The sequence below is a fragment of the Lipotes vexillifer genome, unplaced genomic scaffold (genome assembly GCF_000442215.2).
Source record: "Lipotes vexillifer unplaced genomic scaffold, Lipotes_vexillifer_v1.1 scaffold522, whole genome shotgun sequence".
NCBI classification, from domain to species: Eukaryota; Metazoa; Chordata; class Mammalia; order Artiodactyla; family Lipotidae; genus Lipotes; species Lipotes vexillifer.
Window position 1 is genome coordinate 884,394 of NW_006780291.1, and position 26,148 is coordinate 910,541.

Here is a 26,148-nt window from a genome sequence, read left to right on the forward strand (position 1 = left end):
AAAAAAAAGAAAAGATCCATGTCCAGATTCAGCGCATCCAGACGTGGGCTGTACCTTACTGTTAACCCTTTCCCCTCTTCTCCATTTAGCTATGCTCGATCTCCCTGGATCAACAACAAAAACTTTGAAATATTATCTCCGTATTTGTTCTTTCTGTGTTTTTCTTGTGGAGTTCAAAAAGCTACTGTAAAAATATGGAGGCAAAGGAACTGTGGGACATAGCTGATGAGTACTCTCCATTCTGTGCTTCCTACCTTCTCCCTACCACCCATACAGGTCGCTTCCCAAAGTAAAGGAAAAACTTCACTTTTTTTGAGGGGAGGGTTTCTTTATGATTCCTCTTTGCATACCCTGACTTACTGGAGTCCTCTAGGTTATTTCTCTTCTCAGGACTGGTGTATGTTTTGACTTGGGGGGTGGAGGGTGGTTGATGGTAGTGGTGATGGTACTTATTTTTTTCCTGAGTTGATTATCCTGTAAGAATTGATAGTGAACATTTATACTTTTTTTGAAGTGTTAACCAGAGACAGGTTAGATATTAGTGATGACTGCCTGCAGCATGGCTCCTTTCTTCCAGTGCGCAAGTGCTTGTATAGGTTTTTATTCTCAATTTGTTGCCATCTTTCAGTAGCGTAATCTACTTTGGTTGTTTTTCTGGCCACGCCCCGCAGCTTGTGGGATCTTAGCTCCCTGACCAGGGATTGAACCCACACCTATGGCAGTGAAAGCTCTGAGTCTTAACCACTGGACCACCAGGGAATTCCCAGCTTAATCTACTTTGAATAAATTCAGCAGTCGGTAAGGCTTACCTTTTGTCGGCATGCCTGAGCAGTCCCTTCCTCAGATGCAGTGTTCTCTTAAGAAAGCCATTAGTTTACTCTTTTGGTCCTTTTTTTTTTTCCGCAGTACGCGGGCCTCTCACTGTTGTGGCCCCTCCCGTTGCGGAGCACAGGCTCCGGACGCACAGGCTCAGCGGCCATGGCTCACGGGCCCAGCCGCTCCGCGGCATGTGGGATCCTCCTGGACCGGGGCACGAACCCGTGTCCCGTGCATCGGCAGGAGGACTCTCAACCACTGCGCCACCAGGGAAGCCCTACTCTTTTGGTCTTATAGTGGGTTCAAAGTACTTTCTATTGCAGAAGAAAAGACACCAAAGGACAGGACCTACGTCATTGTAGAAAACAAAAAGTGCCGTTTCTTTTTCTATGACTTCAGATATTACTGTGCAGTCCAAGTCTAATGGAATTAGGACCAACCTGGATGTTGCGAATTGCAGGAGTTTCTGATCCACAATAAAGAAAGAATTGAGAAGCCTCCTGAGCGGTGTCAGTTTAGTTTCATGTGGGAAACAGGATTGAGAGAGAAGCAGAAATTATTCTACTCAGAGTCTTGAATAATTGCAACTCTTAAGTAGTATGTTGGAATTCTTTGTTTAGTTATCAAAAGAAAGGAGGAGAAAAAAGAAAGGAATCAAGAAGCATAGATTCTGCTGGGTCCAGCAGTTGTAACAACTCCCATTTACTGAATATGTATGCCAGGTGTTTACACCCTTTTCTCTTCATATCCTCATACTGAGGTGGTATTGTTTCCATTCACACAGGAGGAAACCAAAGCTCAGGTTAAATGGCAAGCCCAAGTTCATGTCTGTAGGTACCAGAGCTGGGTTTGGACTGTGGCCTCAAGTCTGTATTATTTATTTTCAGTACATGCACAGAGAGAAGTTTGGAGAAGCCAGGGGAAAGACAAAACTTAAATTGTCAGTACTAGGCTGTGTTAAAAATACAACTCTCTGCTTTAAAAACAGGTAAATTTTGTTCTAAGATACACATGGATTCCCACCTAATATGTCGATGCAAATGAATTTCTCCCCTCAGATTTTCTATTTTAGCGGAGAAAACAGAGTATTAAGTGTCCATTTTAGACCAGTGGAGCGACTTGGAGGAAATAAAATGCTTGTGTTATGTCCTTTTAGCACTTGGTGCCAGATGTGATAGAAGGAAACTGTGTTTTGGAACCTTCAGGGATGTTATGTTGCCTCTTGGAATTTGCCCTTCTGGCTGGATAAAATTAAACCGAGAATAACAACTTCGGTTTTTGACTCAGAGCCCTTGTAAGCAGTGAAGGGTTGATGTGAACATTTATAAGCATTTTGGCCTACGAGAGCTTCATTGTAGAGACCCCCGCTCCATTCTTTTCAAGGTCAGTGATCATCTGGCAGGGCCCTTCCCTTTTTGTGCCTTTGCTGAGGGGCCCTAGGTCCATCACACTTTCGAGATGTGCGCATTCTGAATGTGAACTTGGTAAGAAACTAGTTTTTGAGAACCAGTGGAATGGAAACGACCAGGCTGCTTTGCAGCCTCTCAGCAGATTCTTCAGGAGTGTAGCTGATGTTAGCTTTCACATGCTTTTGTCCTGTATGAGGCAAATCCTTGTACAGTGGAGTACAGTTTTCTTAAGTGAATTTTTCTAATTTGTTCTAATCAGTTTTGTAACAGGAGACTGGTTTTCTGTTATACCCAATGGCTGTGATGACTTTTTTCTTTTGTGGTAGGAAACTGGAGACCATGTTTATTGGAACTAGGACACAGCAGCGAGGAATGTGGGCTCTGGAGTTAGTCGGGGCTTGGGCCGAACCCTTGGTTAGTGACTTATTTTCCTATAAAAGGGAAGTTCTTGAACCTCTTTAAGCCTAAGTTTCTTCACCTGTAAAATGGAGATAACGCCAGTCCTAGAGTTGTTGTGAGGATTAATGAGATACGAATGAAGTGTACTTACCTGGCACATCATAGAGCTTAATAAATGCTGGCTCTTATCATTATAGTTAAAAGCATCTGGTCGAAGTGGAAGCTGGGACTGACAGCTTGGGGAGGGCTTTGATTGCTGTGTGCAAACTTGGACACACCTGTCTTTACTGCTCAGAAGTCTTTTTCACTTTGTGATTTTCAGCAGTGTTCCAAATAGATGAGGTTGCTGCACGATCTGTGTTTTGGATAAGTAAAGTCTTGTGATTTGTTTCATGGCATTCGAGGCAGGGGCTCACATGCACTGGATGGTTAGATTATTTTTGGATGCTGGCTTGTCAGCAGCGGTGTATATCTTACTGCATTATTCTGACCTCCCCTTTCCCTCTCTGCAGCTGAAGGAAGTCTGATGAATAGCGGCAGCTTTAGTAGGAAGTCGAGCACTGTTAGGAATCTTGGTGGTTTTTCTGTCACCCTAGCCAGTGTTCAAATTCCCACACGCTTCATGAAATATGTGACTCCTCCATGACTTAGCTGCTTGGTGGGTTTTCCCTTTTCACAGATCAATTTTTGGTCAGCAGCTTGTTGCCAACATCAGAACGTATTTAACATTATTCTAGAGAAGAGGAGTCCCTACTTTTACAATGAAAAATGTGTACTAAGCTTCTGGGGCATTTTACAAAAAAGACGAGGGTGAGTGGGGAAAATGTCTCCAGTCCTTCCCTTTTTTCTCCCAGGAAATGCTTCTGGTGGATTCATTTTCATCCCTTTGAGAACATGCCATGTTGTGACAGTGTTTTAGAATGGAGAGCAGGTCTGTGGGAGTCTTCCTTTGCCGTTTCTAGTGAGGGAAAGCCACCAGGGCCCCTGCCTCCTTCCTGGGCGCGAATACGCAGGCTCACGAAGCAGGCAGTGCAGCTCCCGCTTCCCTTCTCCCCTGCCAGTCTTACTCGTGAGATTGCTGGCTCTGACATTGATTCCTAATCCTGCGGCCCCGGATATATTGCACGTTGACATGCTGCATGATGTGATTCTGTCATCTGTGGTTTCTCAGTTGTTAGTGCAGTTGGTCTAAGTTGATGCCGTTGGTGACAATCAGCAGAACCACTGTAGCTAGTTTTTGCTAACGAGGGGATCCATTTATAAAGATACAGGTGTGGTTCATGGAACTGTGGGCCAGAGGCGAGGGTGGGCCTCGCTAGAGCCTGGAAAGCCATGGAGTCCAGGCTGTGACTGCTTGTGTGTCTGGGTTGGGCTTTTATCTCCACGTATCTTCTTCACGTGTCTCATTCTTTGCAGAACAGCTTTCTCTGTGGCTCCATATTTGTGGCCAAATCTGCAAGTCTGTAGTTGAAGCAGCCAGTTTGATTAGCTTCTCTTGGCCTTTCAGCCAAATTAATGGGGAGATAAAACGATTAACCGTTTGCTGGTACTGCTGTCTGTTAGCCCACGCAGGTAATGGGGAGGTGGTGACTCTCTCCTGGAGGTGGGGCGCAGGGGACAGTTGTCTGGGGAAGGGGCGTTTGGGGTAGGACAGAGTTCTAAAAGATATCTCCTAATTGTCTTGTTTATGGAATGTAAACAAAGAATATCACTAACCATTTCAAGAATTGATGTATGTAGGTAGTTTGGGGTAGTATAACATCTTTATCATCGGAAGATGATAACTTCCTTGGACGTAACAATAGGGTAGTCTTCTCCGTGCTGGCTTCAGTTCCAAGCACTAAAGATGATTGCTAGAGTTTTCTAACAGCTGATTGAATTTAATGACTAGCTTTGCTTTCCTCAGAGAAAGATGATAAACCTGTCAAAAATACTTGTGCTTTAATTTAGTTCTTTGTCAATGACAGATGATGAAATCTCTCAATGAGAATTTCTAAGTTACCGAAACACTCATAGCATTTACATATGCAAAAATAGTCCCTCTTGTGTAACCTAGAGCAATGCATCAGGGTCATCTGGGGAGCTTCTACAAAACCTGAGGCTGAGCTGCATCCCCCGCACTCTGATTCCTCAGGCTTGTGTTGGGGCCTGAGTGTCTGCAGAGGTGACAGGCTCCCCAGATGATCGTGTGACGCTCCACAGGTTTGAGAACGCTGCCTCAGAGAGGCTTGATTTATTGGCATCTCCTGGGATGGAAATCATCGTCGTCTCCAAAACAGACCACACGCAAAACAGGTTCTGTGAAGACACCATGACTTTGCTTTTGTTCTTCAGCCTCAGGACGGGCTGTCTGGGCTCTCCCTGCCTCAGCCGTACCCAGGTTTCTTCTAGTGCCCTGCTTCAGTCTGAATCAACAAATTCAGAAAACTCATGCCAACCAGAGACTTCTACCCAAAACAAACCAAAAATATTCCATTTTTATTTGTTGACAAAGCTGGTTGTGTGTTGTAGAATTTCCCACAGTCAGGATTTGATTGGTTGCATCCCCATGGTGTCATTTAACATGTTTCTCCGTCCCGGTATTCAACCTATAAATTGGTAGGTTGACATAGCAGCTCAAACAGATTGAGATCAGATATTTTGGCAAGAATTCTTCATAGATGGTGTGGTAGGTTGATGAGGGGGCCCAACATGCCTCTCTTTTTGTTATGTTAACATTCTTTTTCCAGTTTTTTACTGTATGATAGTTTTTATTCTTATTATGGAAAAATTTGATTTTGACCCACTAAATTGATTTACAACCCACTAATAGATACAAGCCCTAGTTGGAGAAACACTGTCCTAGAGAGGGAGATAAGCATGCACATGGGTACTTAAAAAGTAATATTATAGGTGCTAACAGAAGAATGTATAACATGAATATTCTAGGATGGGGATCAATTTGTTTATGAAAGTAATGAAAATCTACATAAAGATGTAACCCCTGTTGAACATCTTAAAGTTAACAGCCATTTATGATTGTTGTTTTGGTCCATTAATTCATTAAGCATTGCTAATTATCTTTGAATATCTGATAAACACTGAACCCAGCATAGAAGCATTTGAAGATATTTTTATTGAGAAACAGTGACACAGAACCTGGCCTTGATTCCTTATTAGAAGTGATTGCATCCCATTGCACTGCCATATGGTTTTAGGTAACTTAGAATGAGGAAATATGTTCCCGGCCGCCTTTACTGAGCCCTGGTATGCTGCAGAGTGGATGGCTCATTATTGACTTAATACGTTCATATTGAGTTGGCCAAAAAGTGCCTTTGGTTTTTAAGTAAAAATAAAAGACTTATTTTTCATTTTCACCAAGAACTTTATTGAATAACGTATTCACCCTTTGTTCCACTACCTTCTGCCATTTTTCAGGCAACTTCATAATTCCATCTTCCCAAAACCTTTTATCTTTTTGAGCAAAGAACTGTTCCAGTTGCCTTTTACAGTCTTCCAGGGAATTGAAATTTTTTCCACTAAGAAAGTTTTATGAAGACCAAAATAAGTGGAAATTCGAAGGTGCAGTGTCTGGTGAATATGGCGGATGAATCAGAACTTCCCAGCCAAGCTATAACAGTTTTTGCCTGGTCATCAAAGAAACATGCGGTCTTGCGTTATCCTGATGGGAGATGATGTGTTTTCTGTTGAGTAATTCTGGACGCTTTTCATCAAGTGCTGCTTTCAGTTGATCTAACTGGGAGCAGTACTTTTTGGAATTAATTGTTTGGTTTTCCAGAAGGAGCTCATCATAAAGGACTCCCTTCCAGTCCCACCATATACACATCACCTTCTTTGTTGTTTGTTTAAATTACTATTATTATTTTTATTTTTGGCTGCATTGGGTCTTCATTGCTGCACGTGGGCTTTCTCTAGTTGGGGTGAGCGGGGGCTACTCTTTGTTGCGGTGCGCGAGCTTCTCACTGCGGTGGCTTCTCTTGTTGTGGAGCACAGGGTCTAGGCGCGCGGGCTCATAGAGCACAGGCTCAGTAGCTGTGACGCACGGGCTTAGTTGCTCTGCGGCATGTGGGATCTTCCCGGACCAAGGCTCAAACCGGTGTACCCTGCATTGGCAGGCGGATTCTTAACCACTGCACCACCAGGGAAGTCCCAACATCACCTTCTTTGGTTGAAGACCAGCCTTTGGTGTGGTTGGTGGTGGTTCATTTTGCTTACCCCACGATCTCTTCAGTTCCACATTATTGTACAGTATCCACTTTTCATCGCCCGTCACAATTTGTTTTAAAAACGGAACATTTTCATTACGTTTAAGTAGAGAATCGCATGCAGAAATACGGTCAAGGAGGTATTTTTCCACTTAACTTACGTGGAACCCACACAATCAAAGTGATTAACATAACCAAGCTGGTGCAAATGATTTTCAACGCTTGATTTGGGTATTTTGAGTATGTTGGCTATCTCCCGCGTGGTATAACGTTGATTGTTTTCAATTAATGTCTTAATTTGATCGCTGTCAACTTCAACTGGTCTACCTGACCATGGAGCGTCGTCCAGCAAGACATTTCCAGCACGAAATGTCACAAACCACTTTTGACACGTTTGATCTGTCACAGCACCTTCTCCATACACTGCACAAATCTTTTTTTGCATTTCAGTTGCGCTTTTACCTTTCTTGAAATAATAAAGCATAATATGCTGAAAATGTTGCTTTTTTCTTCCATCTTCAATATTAAAATGGCTACACAAAAATTCGCCAATTTTGGTAAGTCTTTTTAAATGCACGCTGATATGACAGCTGTCACATACAATCTAACAGAATTATTTCAAATGAAGTTAAAGACAACTAAGTGCTACTAGAGCCATCTTCTAGAAAAAACCCAACAAACCTTTTGGCCAGTTCAGTAGTTTCCTGTTCTTACCTTCAACCCCTTTACACAGGGTCATTTTCTCTCAAGAGCACACAACAATCTTCTTTTGTTTTCCATCCTTGATTCTCACTGGAGAAAGAGGGGAATCATTCTGTGGACTGTCTTCTATTCTCTTTCTGATTCTGCTGAAGCTGCTTTCCTTTGCTCTGCGACTTTTGTTCCTTTATATGGGGAGTGCCCATCCCTGTCCCTCCACTTGGGACAACTGATAGTTGTCAATTCTAAATAATTAGTGTAATACATTGAACCAACTTGTTGAAATTTTCTGACTTCCTTTAGTTAAAAATACTTAAAAAAAAAACACAACACTGTAAATCAACTAAACTTTAATTAAAAAACAAAACTTAGCTTGTCACATAAACAAAAAGCTCCTGAGTGAATATGATGTTTTAGTGTGTATTATGAAAGTATGGCTTTATGTTATTCATTTTGAGCCCTTAAATAAACAAAAATATTACCCCTTTCTCTCCTCTTTTAGGAAATTCACGCAAACGAAAAGGAAGTAACAGAGAAGGAAGTAACTCTTCACTTGTTGCCAGGTAACAGTCATGTTAGCATCTTACCTCATGTGCAATTCAAAGCCAGTGATAAATTGTGTCATCCCTAGTAGCACTATATATAAACTCCTTTGTTTTCATCCAGACAGTGTGTGACAGTAATGAGTTGGACAAAAATATCAATGTCTTTAGTTCAGTAACTGCATACCTGGGACTGAGTATTCCAACAGCTACAAAGAATTTTTGTTTCCCCTTCCCCATAGCTGATGAAAATAAACATGGGAAATTCTCACCTCTTTTGTAAGCAAATGAGGTCTTTTTTCAGGGTGCCTTACTTGGCCCCATCCAGTATTCTGGTCCCCAGTCAGGAAGATCCTGGTCCCCTGCAGATCCCTACACCCAATCCCTGCTGGGGTTTAACCAAACCCTGGGACTGCCAGGGCTTTGCTCTTCGGTCATCACCAAGGAGCCTGGATTGGTTGGATTTCTCCCTCCCTCCCTCCCTCCTTTCTTTCTTTCTTTCTTTCTTTCTTTCTTTTTCTTTCTTTCTTTTCTTTCTTTCTTTCTTTTTCTTTCTTTCTTTCTTTTCTTCTTTCTTTTTCTTTCTTTCTTTCTTTCTTTCTTTTCTTTCTTTTCTTCTTTCTTTTTCTTTCTTTCTTTTCTTTCTTTCTTTCTTTCTTTCTTTTTCTTTCTTTCTTTTCTTTCTTTCTTTCTTTCTTTCTTTCTTTCTTTTCTTTCTTTCTTTCTTTTCTTCTTTCTTTTTCTTTCTTTCTTTCTTTCTTTCTTTTCTTCTTTCTTTTTCTTTCTTTCTTTCTCTCTCTCTCTCTCTTTCTCTCTCTCTCTTTCTCTCTCTCTCTTTTCCTTTCTCTCTCTCTCTTTCTCTCTCTCTCTTTCTCTCTCTCTCTTTCTCTCTCTCTCTTTCTCTTTCTTTCTTTCTGATGGAGGAGAGTGCATCTATAGGTTAAGTCAAGTTTTAATCATTTCTGAATTCAGAAGCAAACTTCTTGGTGGTGTAGCCTCTCCATATATGGGGCTATCCAGTGAGCTGTGCATTCGATTGTTTTGCTACTTTCTTTTTTCCAGTCCCAAATAGCTTTTTTCATAAGTATTTTTAGATACATTTCTCAAAACAATTGAGTCCTCATTCTGGTTCTTTTAATTTTATTCCATTTTATTGAGAAGATATGAACATGTACAAGTTTCTGACTGATCCACCTTATTTGGTAAACATATCAGAATCTCTGACTTTTTAAAAAATGTTTTTAAGTTGCAAAGGCTTTTCCCTATAATAATGGCCTCAACCTCAATCCATATATCCTATTGTATTTCCTCTTCTTGGGCTATATTGTAGATTCTGAAGTTTACTTCTGTCTTTAGCTTAGTGTTATGTACATTCTCCATCCCCCGGATTCCTGACGGCCTCTTCTAGGTGTGCAGCCCAGGTTTCCTAGACTAGACTATGAGCTTTTCCAGCTCGTGCCTCCCATGACCTGAGACCTTGAACGTACAGGCTGACAAGTGTGGTGCAGGTCACCGTGCTTGCAGAGCCTCTCCTGGATGTCGTTTTAGCCCCTGTGTGCCAACTTCCGGTCTCCATTGCCTGACCATAGACCCATATGGCTTGCCTGGTCTTGGGAGAGGCTCACCATTAAAGTTGTTTTACACCAGGAGTTGAAGGCACAGGAAGCCTTGCTCACGTGTCTTCTACCTCGGATTCAGCTGAAGCACTTTTTCTGGGACTATTTTAAACCCTAATGAGGCTCTGACTTCACTGTTTTCTTCAAGTCCGGTGGTCTCTGTAGAGGCTGACCTGGTGACAGAGCCATCTTCCTGTATTTCCATTGTAATTAACCCCTTGGAAGAGAGAAAAAAACAAGATGAAATATAATATGTGTCCCCTGCTAGTCTTAGTGTCTGGAATTCTTCTTTGTTTTCATATTCAGAGTTAGAATAAATGAATTTTGAGCCAAATGGTAAATTTAAAGACATTGAAGGAAATATCCAGAGGGAGATTCTAAGGAGAAGATGGTTACCTGTTGGATGAGAAGAAAATTCCTTTTTCTTTCTTGTCACAAAGTATTTACACTTAGTCTTTTTTTTTTTTAATTTTACACTTAGTTTTTCATTTCTCCTGTATCCTTCTTTTTTTCCTGCCCTTATGCAGGCATCCAGCCCTCATGAGCCTCTCCACTTCCTGCCTATCCCTAAATCCTCATCTTTTTGACTATAGTGAGAAGTACTCTCTATCACCAGGAAATACAGCTCTCATGCTGCTGGGCGTCTGCAGATAGAGCAGGAAAGGTGACACACTGAGAGGAAATACTCTCAACTAAGAAAGAGAGGAAACAGGTTTTTTTCCCACAAACCTCTGACCTCCCTTTTCCTCCCATCCTTGTCCGTGGAGCCAGAATGAGTGCAGTCGTGCTGCACCCTCTGTGCCTGAGGAAGCTGCCTTAGGGCCCCAGGCCAGGGAGGCACCCGCCCTCTTTCTGCAGTTCCGGGGTGAGGAATGGCCCACCCTCACAGGAAGGGGGGCTCCAGAGCTACGTGCCAGAGCTCGCTGGCCAGCCCTTCTGGCTTTGCTCACTTGGGTGCCACTTCTCCAGAACTTCTGCTTGGGTCCGGGTGATGGAAGCACTGAGATCTGTGTCTGTAAGTGTAGCCGGGATCATTTCTACCTGTTTGGACACGTCCATTATTCACAGTGAGAAGATAGAGAAGCGCCCCGTGTAAAAGTGTGTCCGAGTCATTGTGATTTCACGTTTCCGCGGTCCCCAGTCTCCTTCCTTTTCTTCCCTAGGTTTTGCAGCCCCCGTGTGCTGTGTTGTAGTGTGTGTTTGCCTTACAGGAATAGAGCCGGGAAGCTTGTACTGTTTGCGTTCTGCATGTTGCCTGAGGACTCTAAGGAGGACTTGTTTTGGTTTTGATCAGGTGAACAGCTGCTCTGTGAAGCCAGCACAGTACTGAAGTGTGTCCAGGAAGACTCCTGTCAGCGTGGAATCTATGGGAGGCTTGTCTGCACAGACTTCAAGATTGCTTTCTTGGGCGATGACGAATCTGCATTGGATAATGATGTATGTACGAGCTGCACTCGGCTGAGTTTGTGGGAGCATTGCATTGGTGGCCCCATTGTCTTTTCTTCCAGCTTCTCAATAACTCGCCCCTAACGCACGTAAACACAAAGGCCAGAGTCTTTCTCACCACTAGTCTGCTCTCTCTCCTTTGGGATCTCCTTTCGGTGGGAGGACCACTCTGCAGTTTCCCACCAGTGCCTCACGTCACGCTGGCTTGCGTTTGACCTCATAGGTTGACACCGTCAGCTTTTAATTTTCTTCTGTATTTCAGCACAGTACCTATCACTCATGGGAATCACATCTCCCCAAATATACTAGTTCCCCATGTTTTCTCTATATTGAACTCTCCCTCAAATTTAGGAACTGAATTCAGTTATGACACTGGTGCTGAATGCAGCACTGAGTTTGGGTTTACTTTGCGTTTGCTCTGTGCTTGTAAGACTTGTCCGCCTTAGGAAGAGTGAGCAGTGGAGTGAGGAGGGAGCATCTGCACCCCTCAGGGCGCGCTGGTGGTAATGGGAACCGGCTGGCCCGGCCACGCCAGCATCCTGCCACCTGACAGCGTGGGCTTCTGTGCAGCTGTTGCTGTAGCGGCCTGGTTCCTAGTCCTGTACAGAGGCAGCATTTACAGAGCTTGAATCTCCTGGGGTTTTCTTCCTGCCTTCTCGTAGCTCTGTCACTCACCTGTCTGCATTTGTGTGGAGAAATCTGAACCTATGTGCCACCTGCCAGCATCTCTCAGGGTGTTGTGCATGCGGCCTGGTGGGTTGGCCTGGGAGCAGCCGGCAATGGCATGTCCTGCCTGGGTTTGAAAACGAGTGTTCGCAGCATTTCTCACACACTTCACTCCTTCATCGTCCCTTTCCTAGGGATGTGACAACATTTCCCTGTTTGTTTGTGTACGATGTATACCTTTTCATTTATTTTTTCTAGCTTTACTGAGATATAATTGACATTTAACGTTGTATTAGTTTAAGATGTACAACGTGATGAATTTGGTGTATGTAAATATTGTGAAATGATCATCACGATAGATTTAGTTAGCATCCATCACATCACATAGTTAAACAATTTTTTTCCTGTGATGAGAACTTTTAAGATCTACCCTCTTAGCAACTTTCAAATGTACAATGCAGTATTCTTAACTCTAGTCACCATGCTGTACATTACATCTCCAGGACTTGTTTTATAATTGAATTTGTACCTTTTGACCACCTTCACCCATTTCCCCCACCCACTCCCCATTTTTCTTTATATGCACGTGGAGGATGGTGATTTGCTTTACCTGTAAATGTCACAGTGCATAGCAAGGAATCACAGTTGTTTCCTTTTGAATTTTTTAGGAAACGCAGTTTAAGAATAAGGTTATAGGAGAAAATGACATTACCCTTCACTGTGTTGATCAGATTTATGGAGGTGAGTATCTGTTTTCCCCTGGGGTGTTGCCAACCTTTGAAAGTATAGCTGATAATGATGAAGTTTTTTTTTTTTTTTTGGTCCTTTATAGTTTACTGAAATTTATTCACATATTTATCTTGCTTAAATTAGTTTTGTGGATGATAAAATTGAGATGTGAAGTGGCTTATTTGGGGTCACTTAGCTGGAGGAGCTTGGACTTGAACATGGAACCTGTTCTTTCTAATACCCCACGGTGCCATTACATGACAGATGTTGATTATATGTCAATGTTAGCTGTGCAGATCTCACTTTAAAGGCTCACCTGATAAAGGTCTGTCGTACCACACTCAGGTGTCTTTTCTTCTGACTAAACAAAGCCTCTCTGGGCTCCACTTCTCTCTTTTTGTAGTCAGGGCTTTGTCAGAAATCATTCAGTAGCCATTTACGGTGTTCCCAGCACCAACAGGTGCTGCGTGGTGCAAACTCTGGGAAAGGGAGGAGGGTGTCAGGAGGGGCCCCAGCCATAAACCTGGGAGTTGGCTGTCCCAGAAGCAGATCCCTAGTGATCTCCCATCTTTCGTAATCTCAGCTTTCAGAGCTGGGTTTTCTGCAGGAGTCAGTTCTGCCAACAGTGGCCAGTCCAGTTGGGTCTTGTGCTTCCTGGGGAGGAGTGAGGAACCCTGGCTGTTCCAAAGAACAGGGCCCCTGCTGGGTGGGACTGGGCCCTGCTGACAGTTACTTAGAAGCTGGTGCCTTTCCTCTCACTTGTGAGAGGCGCCCTTGGAAGTTAATAGTCTACCTTGTTTCTTTAGCATTTAATTGTTGTCTTGTAATATGATTTCCCTTCTTGATTTCATTGTTGATGTATAGTGTTTGATGAGAAAAAAAAGACTCTCTTTGGACAGCTGAAGAAATACCCTGAGAAACTCATCATCCACTGCAAAGACCTCCGGGTATTCCACTTTTGTCTGAGGTACACAAAAGAAGAGGAAGTCAAAAGGGTAACTAGTCACATGTGTTTTTAGGTTTTATTTCCCATCAGGTTTTCCCCACTTCAGTTCTTGCTTCCGTTGCACGAAGGTTGAGGGGAGCCTTTCATTCTGTAAAGTTGACATTGGTTATAATCGCATGTGCTTTGATTAGAATTGAGAGAGAATTTGGTAGAGCAGGACTATATTATCTTGGCACATGGCTGCGTTTAATCCTTCAGTTCATAATGTGTTCATTCCCAGAGCCTGCAGAGGGTGGGAGGTGGTGAACCAGGATCAGAAGGCCGTCGGGAAGGGGAGGATGGAGCAGCTAGAAGCACCCCCCTTTCCCCACCTCTGACAGCCTTTCCAAAAGGCAGCAGCAGTGACCCCCAGCTCCCGGCGTGGAGGAGTTGACATCTGGGAGGTCGTGGTCACGTGTGGAAGGAGGGGTGGGTACACGGTCATGGGCAAAGTGAGTCACCAAATGAGCCTGTGCTTTTGGTCCCTTACTGAATCTGGTTGCTGCAGCAAATTGAGACGTGTAACTGGGCAAACTGGTCACAATGGTTATTGTAGCTTCCAAGATTTCTCTTAAGATATTGAAGGTCTCAGACCTGCCACTGTCATGGTAGATACATCAGGGGGAAACCTAGGGAGAGACCAGTTTATCTGTTGTCTTTGGCTGCAGTGAGTTATGCCTTCTTTTCAGGTATACTCTTAATTTTCTTTCAGGTAGTGTGGTAGATCAGTTAGAATAATAAACATGACTCCAGCATCTGTTCTGAGCAGGAAAAAGAGTGGTGTAGACATGGAAAATTCCCTGAGAAGCCAGAAACTTTATTTTGAATGATGATTTTAGTCATCTATCCAAACATACTTTTGTTTGGAACTTTGTTCTAACAAAAAGCAGGGATTGATTGCCTTATCTTCTAGAAGAAGATCCTTAAGGCCACGACAAGTAGAACAGAATAGCTAAGCATCTTGGTTATTATCTGGTCAGCTATATATCTTTGACATGTCAGATTTTTGGAGTATCTGAAAATGGCACTTAAGTTTTTTTAGTGCTTTGTTTTTGAGAAATTAGACTATGTTTTAAAAATTGCCCTAGAAACTCAAAGCTCTTAAAAGCCTGATAAAATGGTTAGCGTTCTGTTTATTTGGCATTATTTCAAGAGATCACATCACAGATACAGACCTCAATGAGAGTTGGTTAGCATGCTGCCCATCGGAGCCCATTAGCATTACAGAAACCTAGACAACTTGGGTCTTGTCTCTCAGTGTTTATCTGCCAAAAGCATGACTGTATCCATCGCTTGGTTCTTTTCCAGATTGTCAGTGGCATAATCCATCATACCCAGGCCCCTAAGCTGCTTAAACGATTGTTTCTGTTCTCCTATGCGACTGCAGCACAAAACCACACAGGTAAGCTTTCATCCGCAGGTAAACAGGCCCCTTCCAGTTCCTACCTGCAACTTGTGGGAGAAAACCCATCCATGGGTTTTGTTCCCCTCTTCTCTAGCAATGGGTCGCCTCTTGCTTGGGTGAATCATTCAGATTTCTTTTTAAAAAAGGTTTCTATTTCTTTCCTTTGACCTTTGTTTCTTTAACTTATCTTTTAGGTTTGTTTGCTTTTTGTGAGGGATAATTTGTTTGTCGCTTATGAAAGAAATTGGGAATGTGAGGCTATAGAGAAGCAAAACTGAGACAAGTTTAAAATCACTCTGTCTGCCCCTGGATTCTGTTTTTCACTTTAACACACTTGGTTTCATTTCATGAGACCCTAAAAAATGTCTTGCATTCTAGAAAGTTTTTAAACAACCAGAACATGCTTTATAGCAAATGTTTGGGGGATGGGGAATGGAACAGTTGTACCTAAGAGAGCACATCAGACAAGTAGTTTGGTTAGAAAACTTAAAATTCCAAATGTTTTCCATTCGGTTCCCTGAAAAAGAGAGCAGTCTTTTAAGTAAGAAACTTAAGTGGTCATCTGAATTAGCTATTAATAATGCCTAGCTTTGTACAGTGTTTCCACAGATGTCTGTCTTCTTCCTTCTCTGGATCTCTCCTCCTCCATCTGTCCACTTGCTCTGTCCATTCCTCTTTTTTTTTTAATTCCAAATTATTAACAGTATTTTTATTTTTTTCTTCCAGTTTTATTGTGATATAATTGACACATTACTGTATAAGTGTAAGGTGTACAGCATAATAATTTGATTTACATGCATCTTGAAATGATGGCCACAGTAAGTTTAGTGAACATCCATCATCTCATAAAAATATAATATTAAAGAAATAGAAAAACTTTTTTTCCTTGTGATGGGAACTCTTAGGATTTACTCTAACAGCTTTTCTGTATAACGTACAACAGTGTTAATTATATTTATCATGTTGTGCATTATCTTCCTATTTGCCCATTACTCTTAACGTGAATTTGATGTTTACTGATCCTGAGTGCCATGTGCCTTTCATCAGGGAGGTGGCGTGTTAGTTTAACTGCATATATCATGCTTTCTGGAATGCAGAGTTGCTTTGTCACTAACTGCTCATTTGGTAAATGTTTTTCGAACGCTTGCTGTGGGTCATGCACCCTGGGGATATGAACAGGACTAAATCCCTGCCCTCTAAGAGCTTCAAGTCAAACAGAGCGATGTGTCCTCTGGTGGAAGGGAACGACCACGCTGGGGGAGGGAGGGCTGTCAGAGGGCGAAGGCTGGTCCTGAACTGCTGGTGAAGGATGTGGAGTGGCCGGTAGGCACACAGGAGTATTTGAGGCAGCGGGACTGGCGTGTGCAGAGGTGTAGATCTGAGACAGTAGCTTGCATTTGGGGGACTATGGTGATCTAGTAGAAAAGGTATGAATTTCCAGGTCTGTCCCACCTGAGTTCAAATCCTTGTCCAGCTGCCTAGTAGCTGTGTGATCCTGGAGATGGCACTTAACTCTTGGGCCTCTGTTTTCTCATTTCAAAAAATAGTGTTGTTAATGCTTCCCTTGAAGTGTTGTGAAAATTACAAATTGTTAAATGTATGGCACACGGTGCCGTCATTAAATGAGGGTTAATTGAGAGTGTAACTGCTTACTCAGGACAGATTATGCTCAGAGAGCTCCACTGACATAAAATATACTTAGCACTACTATCAGGCTGAACATAAAATTTGTTCCTTAATTCAGTAAGTTCATCTTTGTGAATGATCTTTTCACTGTAGCCATATGTATAAGTGCTGATTAGCTGGGTGCTGGCTGACAACAGCTTGTTGCAATATGAGATATACAAAATATGACTTCTTTGTTGCTGTAATTTACATAAACATTTATTGGGTCTACATTTGAAAATCATACTCTATTTTTACGAATTCTGCCACTTCCTTATATCCTGATTCTTGGTCTGGACCCAGCACGGGACGGTTTCTCGGCTTCCCAGCATGTGTTGATCTGTGTGCCAATACCCTTACCTTGACTGACCCTGGCAGTAAGATCCCACATGCCGTGGGACAACTAAGCCCGCGCGTCACAACTACTGAGCTCATTACCTTGTGGTGGCTTTTTGTGCCAGAAAGCCCAGGGTATATAGCATCTTCTATTCTTTCTGAATTCTAGCCTTCTTTTCTCCTTCCACCCTCCTTTTTTTTTGATGAGTAAAGGTTATAACTGATAGGTGCGAGTTGATCAATTTGCTTTTTGATTGAGTAGGGGTTTCTAGAGGTGGGTGCTTTGCAGTCTGAACATCTTTCATTTTACTCAGGCTTAATAATTCACAAATGTACTTTGGCTAAAAGGTCCTAGGAGTATTGTTACTACTTATGTCCATGGGGGAATTTATTAATATTTGCATTTATTACTTTATGGAAATTTCCTTTACTGCTGCCTGGGTTTGAATTCCATTTCTGCCATTGCCTAGCTCTGTGACCTTGGGCAAGTTAATTGACCTTTCTGTGCCATATCTGTAAAATGGAGGAAATAATATTACCTACCCTGTAGGGTTGTGAGGATTGAGTTATTATATGTAATATGCTCAGGATAGTGCCTGGTATACTAAGTGCTATATAAGCTTAACCGTTGTTTTTTAATCATTATTTATCTTATCATCCTTTGTACTGTGATCTGTTTGTATTAAAAGGAGCAGGTGGGAGTTTTATTAAACACTTCGTCTTTCCAGGAAGGCTTGCTTTTTTTTTGATATTTTTGTTTATTTTAAAAATTTGTTTATTTTTTTGGCTGTGTCGGGTCTTCATTGCGGCACGCGGGCTTCTCTCTAGTTGTGGCACGCAGGTTTTCTCTCTCTAGTTGTGGCATGCAGGCTCCAGAGCGTGTGGGCTCTGTAGTTTGTGGCACGTGGGCTCTCTCGTTGAGGCGTGTGAGCTCAGTAGTTGTGGCGCGCGGGCTTATTTGCCCTGTGGCATGTGGGATAGTTTCCCGACCAGGGATCAAACCCATGTCCCCTGCATTGGAAAGTGGATTCTTTACCACTGGACCGCCAGGGAAGTCCCAAGGCTTGTTTTTTTAAGATGTGCACAGGCTTGAATGAACTGATTTGTGTAAATACCCAAGGGTGTTTGGCACCCGTTACCCCCATCAAGCTGTTCTGTGGCTTGGGAGAGGACCAAGGACACACCTGCTGGGCTGCAAGGGTAGCGCTCCTGGGCACTTCCTCCTAGCAGGTAGCGGCAAGGTTAGGGGCAGAAGTCCCCGTCACCGTGATGTGGCCCTTGGCTTGCAGGCCCTGACCTTCACCATAGCTGTCTGATTTGTTTATAGCCCTCAGAAACCAGGTGTCACACTGAAAATGCCTCTTTTGGGCAGTGCATCTTCACACTGAAGGAGGCTTCACACTCAGCAATCTGGCATGCTGTTCAAATGAGTTTGCCATCTTATGCACACATTGGTAGGGCTAAAAATATTTTATTATTTTAGCATTTGTGCCAAGCCTGTCTTTTAGTGCTGCACAGGATCTTTTTATGTTATATAAATTATCTCATGGTCAGATGACTGAAAATGGAGCTATAAATTACTTTTGCACGGAATGGAACAAGAACAGCTGCTTTCGCCCAGCACAAAAGACAGAGCCTCACTCATAATTTTGGATGAATGACAGAAACAAGGAACAAGGTTGGGATGAAGCAGTGAGTTCATTCTGTGGGGATAAAAATGGGCTTAGTGGAGGAAGTTGGGGCCCGAGGAGCCACTTTCACACCATTAAAATACCAGGGCTTCCCGACAAGATCTTACTGTCTTTCTCAATTTGTTTTGTTAGCTACTGACCCCAAGAGCCACGCCGTAATGTTCGACACGCTTCAGGACTGGTGCTGGGAGCTGGAACGGACCAAAGGCAACAGGAAGTACAAAGCAGTGAGTGTCAATGAAGGCTATAGAGTCTGTGAACGGTAAGCCCTCAGTGTTGTGCTTTGCTTTTTGAACAGCTTTGTTGAGATTTAATTCACGTGCCGTACAATTCACCTGTCTGAAGTGTGTAGTGTTTTTTAGCACAAACACAGGGTTGTGCAACCATCACTGCGGTCAATTTTAGAATACCTTCGTCATCCCCCAAATAACCCCTTACCCCTTAGTAGTCATTCCCCATTCCCCCCCTCCCCACTGCCCCAGCCCTAGACAACCACTAACTACTTTCTGTCTCTATAGAGTTGCCTATTCTGGGCATTTCACATAAATGGAACCATATAATACGTGGTCTTTGTGCCTGGCTTTTTTCACTTAGCATAATGTTGTCAAGGCTCATCCATGTTGTAGCATATATCAGGATTTCATTGTTTTATTACTGCTGAATAATATCCCATGATATAGATATACCATATTTTATTTATCCATTCATCACTTGATGGACACTGGGTTCTTTTCACTTTTTGGCTACTATGAATATGCTGCTACAAACATTAGTATACAAGGTTTCATATGGACGTGTATTTTCAGTTCTCTTGGGTATATTCCTAGGGGTGGAATTGGTGGTTCATATAGTAACTCTGCATTTAACCTTTTGAGGAACTGTCAGACTGTTTTCCATAGCCACTGAACCATTTTTACACTCCCATCAGCAACGTATGAGGGTTCCACTTTCTCCACATTGATACTGTGCTTTTTTAAGAAACACTTAAAGTATCCCTTAGAACATTCAGCAGTGAATTTGTCTTTTCCTTCCCATTATTATATCTGTAATCTAAATGTAAAACTTTTAGAGGCATTTCTGAATTTATATCATGTATATGCTTTCCTATTATCAAGCATTTTATTTATTCATTCAATAAACATTTTTTAGTATAGATTTATTTATTTATTTATTCATGGCCGTATTGGGTCCTCGTTGCTACACATGGGCCCCCTCTAGTTGCGGCAAGTGGGGGCCACTCTTCGTCATGGTGTGCGGGCTTCTCATTGCAGTGGCTTCTCTTGTTGTGGAGCACGGGCTCTAGGTGTGCGGGCTCAGTAATTGTAGCACGTGGGCTCAGTAGTTGTGGCTCGCAGGCTCCAGAGCACAGGCTCAGCAGTTGTGGCGCACAGGCTTAGTTGCTCCGCGGCAGGTGGGATCTTCCCGGACCAGTGCTCGAATCCGTGTCCCTTGCTTTGGCAGGCAGATTCCTAACCACTGCACCACCAGGGAAGTCCCTCAATAAACATTTCTAAGGGTCTCCTATGTGCCTGACAGTGTCCTGGCTACTGGAGATAGAGCCTAAAAATCCCTGCCCTCCTGGAACTTTCGTTCTAGAGGAGGAAAATGATGATAGAATAGGTGAGTAATTATAGTGTATTAAGAGGTAATAAGTGCTATGGAGAAAAATAGATCAGGCCAGGGACTGGGTCGTGCTGGAGATGTTGGCAGGAGGGTTGGTCAGGCTGAGGGAACAGCAGGTGCAAAGGCCCTGAGGTGGAATCTTTTCTGGCTTGTGTGAGGAGCAGCGAGGAGCCCAGGGGTTGGAGAGGAGTGAGCAGGGGGCAGAGCAGTAGGAGGTGTGATCAGGGAGGAGAGAGCCGGCTGGGTGCTGATGGGCAGGGAGGGTTTCAGAATTTATAGTGCAGTGCGGAGGAGTTTGAGCAGAGGCGTGATGTGATCTCACCTACATTTTTAAAGGATGACTCTGTGTAATTCTTTTTTTGAAACTTGAATCTTACTGTTTTGGAACATAATCCTCAACACCCTGCTGACAGTTTCAAAAAATTTGTATTTTCCTAGAGCATTTTGTACTTACGATTCCGAGGGGCCTTTTCAGTAGATCAGTTTTTTGTGTTTTTTTTTGTTATTTTTGCGGTACGCGGGGCCCTCTCACTGTCGTGGCCTCTCCCGTTGCGGAGCACAGGCTCCGGACGCGCAGGCTCAGCAGCCATGGCTCACGGGTCCAGCCGCTCCGCGGCACGTGGGATCTTCCTGGACCGGGGCATGAACCCGTGTCCCCTGCATCAGCAGGCGGACCCCCAACCACTGCGCCACCAGGGAAGCCCCAGTAGATCAGTTTTGATTTTGATCAGTCTCAGACACTTACAAGGTTAGCCATCTCGTTACAGCACAAACTGGGGTGACAGTGGGGAGGGGCCTGCAGGGCAGGTGTCGGATCACACCACCCATGCCCACACTGCCCCTCCTTCCCTCTTTATAGTCACAAAGCTTGGAAAGGGAGATCAAGCGCTCAGTCAGGAGGAGGTCAGAAAGCCCTGCTCCTAGGAGGTGATATTTTGTAACGTGATGTTGACACTGATAGAAGGCATGCCCATTCCCAGGATCCTGCCACATACTGATTAAATTCATTGGTATTTGCATAGGTGTCAGCACATCAGAAATATACCAGGTAGAGAAGGTGGGTGGAGTGGGGTGTCAGGGGGTGCTAATTAGTGGTGAGCGGGGAGAATGGAGCCTCAGCAAGATTTTGCTGCTCAGAGCACTCGGTGCAAACACACTCCCCCTGGACTGCCCCAGCCATGCACTCCCCCCTGCGCTTCTGCCCCATGGGGATGATGGAGGAAAAGCTGTGCTTTGTTTCTTACCTGGCACTGTGGTAGCTGCCTGCATGGTCTCCCCCACCCACTCTGGCCCCCAGCATCCATTCTTCCTCTGCTTCATTGGCTCCTTGCTGTTCATGGTAGAGAGGATAAAACTTCTAACAGGCCCTTCGTGGCTTGCCTCATGCCTAACTCTCCAGCTTTGCGTGTACCCCTCCAGCCACCCTGAGTCCCTCCTGTGGGCCTTGCCTGTGCGGTCTGTCTAGGATGCTCCTTTTGCTCCCAGCTGAACTAGTGAGTTACCTCCACTTCATCGGTCAGATCTCTGCCCAGGTGTCTCTTTTAGGGAGTCTCCCCAAGACTAGATAAGGTCTCCTGTGAGAGCTTTCATTGCACTGTGTGCCTCTCTCCTTAGCACCTCCTCCGATCGTGAGTTTATTCTTATCTGTATCACCATTTGGTTAATGTTTGTTTCTGCAGCCCATCAGTCCTGGGGAATCAGGGACACTGTTTTGGTTCATCTTTATATCCTCAGTACCAAGTATAGTGCCTGACTTATAAGACCCACTCAATAAATTGGGAATAGTGAATAAATTAATGAAAGCCCCAGTGGTAAGAGAAGACCCCGGCCAGTTTGGATAAGAATAAGAAACTGAGTGTCTACTTTGCCTTCTCCTGAAAAGCCTTTCTTCATGCCACCTCCCTGTGAAGGTATAAGAAGGTCCTCAACCCTGTAGGGAGTGTGTAACACAGGGGAGCCTAGGAATTGATGCAGCCACAGGAAGACATTGCTGCTCTGGTGGTGTCGCTCTGGGGGTTCCCTCACCCTAACTGAGGTGGTGCCTAAGAGGATTCTACAACCTTCCTTGAATAAGGTCAGCTTATATTTGGAGAGGCTGTTTATTTTATATTCAAAACTCCTCCTGGTGACTAAAATGAGTGCTGTCCCAGGTGGGAGGGTCAGTTGCTTGTAGACATCGGGAGTCTCCCAGCAGAGCCTCCGTAGAACCACCTTGAGATCACTGGGACAGGAGGGGACATCACAAACCTCCCCACTGGTGCAGAGCTGTCCCTCTCTTTTGCAGCCTCCTTTCTTCAGTGACTGCATGGTACACACGCTAGTACACTGGGTTCTGACATTTTTTTCCCCGTTGGTGAAAGACTGTTTATAAGGCACAATTAACTTGTGAAATGTTCAACCACACTAGTAGAGGAAGACATGGAAATTTTTTAGAGCAGTGTGGCCCCATCCCAACTTTGTTGAATGAGCCTCTGGGGAAGGAGCTGAGAATCTGGTTTACACAAAGCCCACGGGCGACTCTCCTGTGAGGGCTGGGAAACAGTTGTCTGTTTGTAAGTTGCCATCTAAGGCGCTGCTTCTCATGGTTGACTGTGCAGCCCAGTCCCCTGGGGAGCTTGTGAAAGTACAGATTCTGATCCTGTAGGCCGGGGCTGCTCTCCTTCTAAGTGTCCGGGTAATGCTGCTGTACACTTTGACTAGCAGGACCTTCTAGAACAACAGCTGTCATCCTGATTACACACCTGGAGAGCTTTGACACCTCTGATATTTCATAGTTCTGCGGTGGAGCCTGGACACTGGGAATTTTTAAATCTTCCTATGTGACTTTAACAGGCAGCCTGAGTTTGAGAGCCATTGGTCTGTGAAGAGGTTTTTGCTTCAGTGACAGCACCTGAAGAAGGGATAGTAAGCCCACCCACTCAAGCGGACGTGAAAGAAAATATTCCAAGCACTTCCGAACCTCTAAAGCCAAATAATTCTTCTACATTTTAACGGTCTGAGGTATCTTAGCCTTGACCAGTTGTTCCCAAACCTGGTTTTACATCACAATATTATGGGAGCTTTGTTCCTTTTAATTACCTTTAAGGTTTTTTTTTTTTTTTAAATGGAAAGTTTCAAGCAGTATAAAGGAAAAGAGAATTTGATGAATTCCTTTTACCCGTCACCCAGCTTCAGCAGTTATAGTTATTAACTCATGGCTAGCCTCTGTGCCTCCACCTACTCCAGCCCTCCCCCTCCCCCGTCCTGCCCAACTATTTTGAAATAAATCCTAGAGCTCATCACATTTCATTCATAAATATTTAAGTTTTACATCTCGAAGAATGAAGGACTCTTTTTATAAACATAATCATAAAAGCATTATCACACCTTTCACATTTAACATTTGATTCCTTAATATCATTCAGTACCCAGTCAAGTGTTCAGATTTTTCCCATTGTTTTATAAATTTTCAAAACAATTTATTTTTCATCGTTTTATCTGTTTTATTGTTAATCAAGATTCAGTGAGGGACTTCCCTGATGGCTCAATGGTTAAGAATCCACCTGCCAATGCAGGGGACACGAGTTCAGTCCTGGTCTGGAAAGGTCCCACATGTTGTGGAGCAACTAAGCCCGTGCGCCACAACTGCTGAGCCTGTGCTCTAGAGCCCGCAAGCCACAACTACTGAGCCCATGTGCTGTAACTACTGAAGCCCGTGTGCTCTAGGGCCCACGTGCCGCAACTGCTGAAGCCTGCGTGCCTAGAGCCTGTGCTCCACAACAAGAGAAGCCGCCACAATAAGAAGCCCGCCCACTGCAATGAAGAGTACCCCCTGCTCGCCACAACTAGAGAAAGCCCACGTGCAGCAATGAAGACCCAACGCAGCCAAAAAAAAAAGATGCAGTGAGATTGATATCTTGAAAACTGATAGGTTTCTTAAACTTCTTAATCTATAGAGTCTCACACTATTAGCTTTTTCTTGCAGTTTATTTGAAGAAACCAGGCCACTTGACGGATAGTTAGTTTCCTACAGTCTGGATTTTGATGAGTACATTGCCATGGTGATTTTATTCATGAGGAAACAGACCCAGAGAGGTGGGGTAACTTACCTAGGGTTACACAGAATCAGAGGCAGAGCTAGGGTTTGAACTCAGATTCCTGATGGATTTCGACAGAGATGGTTCATCTGCACTGGTTCTTCTTAAGAGGGAAATGTGGTCCATGTCATGACACTCTGCTTAACTTCCTGTGTTCGTTGACGTTGAGCTTTCATATTTAAAGAATTAACTCCAGCACTAAAACCGATGACATCTCTTTCTTCTAGGTTGCCAGCATACTTTGTTGTCCCCACCCCTCTTCCTGAGGAGGACGTGCCACGCTTCCATGGTCATGGCATACCAGTAAGTGCATCTGGAAACCCTAAATGCGTGGCTTGCTCATTGGCCCATCCTGGCAGATTATCCTACTTAAAGCCCTTGGCTTTGGTATTAAAGAGTTTGTCCTCAGTCCAAGAGCAATCTAAAAATATCTCAGGGACTCCCTAGAGGAGCCTCTTTGATAATGAGGCTCCTGGGGTCAGAGTTCTAAAGTTTTCACAGATGCACTAGAGTTCTTAGCAGAGACATCTTTAAAGAGCTTTTGGGGGATTACAGGCCAGTGTGGTGTTGAAAGCCAGCCTAATTTAACACCTAAATTGTTTTGAGGCTGAGCCGACCCGTAAGGGTAGTAGAGTTTAAGATTCCTTTTGGCCCACACCATTAATCTTGAGTGGGCGTGGCCGAGTTTCCTCCCAGAGACGACATGGAGAGCTTACTTAATTTTCACAGAATAGACTGGGATGGGAGCCATATTTAGTGTGTCACTGATCAAAGAAAGCAAGACTCTGGCAGTTATTCCAGTTTCTGATGGGCAGTTGGGAGTTGCCAAGCCTGCAGGGAATTGAGTACAGAATGAGAATTACAGACAAATGCTGTGCTATGCACATGGCTGGTTCGCCAAAAAGGTCACTCCTGTAGTGGGAGGTGAGATGTCTAAGCAGGGGTCACATGCCCAGAAGTGTATGCAGGCCAGGTGGGTAATGAGTGTGGTCCTTGCAATGAAGCAGAGACCCTCTGCCTGGATGAAGGGCTGGCTGCTCTTCTCTGCCAGCCCGTTTGTGCCATGTGGGAATACGGGCCTGATCTTGCCAGATGTCCAGACTTCGCAGGAGAAATCAGAGGCATGGATTTTTATGTGAGTTTTCCCGATTTCTAAATGTGTGCAGCTGTTCACAACTGATTCAGATGTTTAAAAAATATGTCTTTGGGCCAGAGTTGGTTCACGTGCCACCAGTGTGCCACCTTTGATTTAGAGCAGTGGTTCTCAAACTTTCTGGTCTCAGGACTCTTTACACTCTTAAAAAGCATTGAGGGTCTCAAAGAGTTTTTGTTTATGTGGTTGTATCTGTTGATATTTGCCATATTACAAATTAAAACTGAAAAACTGCTTAATGTTTATTTTAGTAAAAAACTCATTACATGTTAACATAAAAATTTCTGTGAAAAATAACTGTATTGTCCAAAACAAAAAAATAGAATAGTACTGTTTTACATTTTTGAAAATAGAAGACAGCTACATTCTCACATCGTCTCACTTCCTTCAGTCTGTTGTGGTATATTGGGGTGTGGTTGAAGTACATGAAGAAAATCCAGCCTCACACAGATGCGTATTTGGGAAAGGGAGGAGTATTTAATAGCCTTTTCAGAGAATATGAAAGTATTATTCTTCGACGGTATACCAAAAAATTGCTAAGTGGTGGTTTCATAAAGATTAATTGCAATAAGGAATCTGAAAACATAGTCAATGAACTTTTCATTCACTGCTAAATTAAAATCCGTTGGTCTGTCTTGTACTTTGAATGGGTCTTAAAACATGAATGATTTAAAAACATAATACATT

At 43.6% G+C, this 26,148-nt stretch overlaps 1 protein-coding gene across 2 annotated transcripts in view; it reads left to right on the forward strand.

The window, feature by feature from the left end:
* The window catches only part of MTMR12 (myotubularin related protein 12), a 63,876-nt gene that overhangs the window by 18,754 nt on the left and 18,974 nt on the right, over positions 1 to 26,148 (forward strand). For both annotated transcript variants that reach the window (XM_007453359.1, XM_007453360.1), the window contains exons 2-8: positions 8,031 to 8,091; positions 10,981 to 11,123; positions 12,467 to 12,539; positions 13,392 to 13,522; positions 14,821 to 14,914; positions 18,742 to 18,871; positions 24,536 to 24,611. In XM_007453359.1, the coding sequence (XP_007453421.1) occupies positions 8,031 to 8,091; positions 10,981 to 11,123; positions 12,467 to 12,539; positions 13,392 to 13,522; positions 14,821 to 14,914; positions 18,742 to 18,871; positions 24,536 to 24,611 (708 nt within the window). The remainder of the gene's footprint in view (positions 1 to 8,030; positions 8,092 to 10,980; positions 11,124 to 12,466; positions 12,540 to 13,391; positions 13,523 to 14,820; positions 14,915 to 18,741; positions 18,872 to 24,535; positions 24,612 to 26,148) is intronic.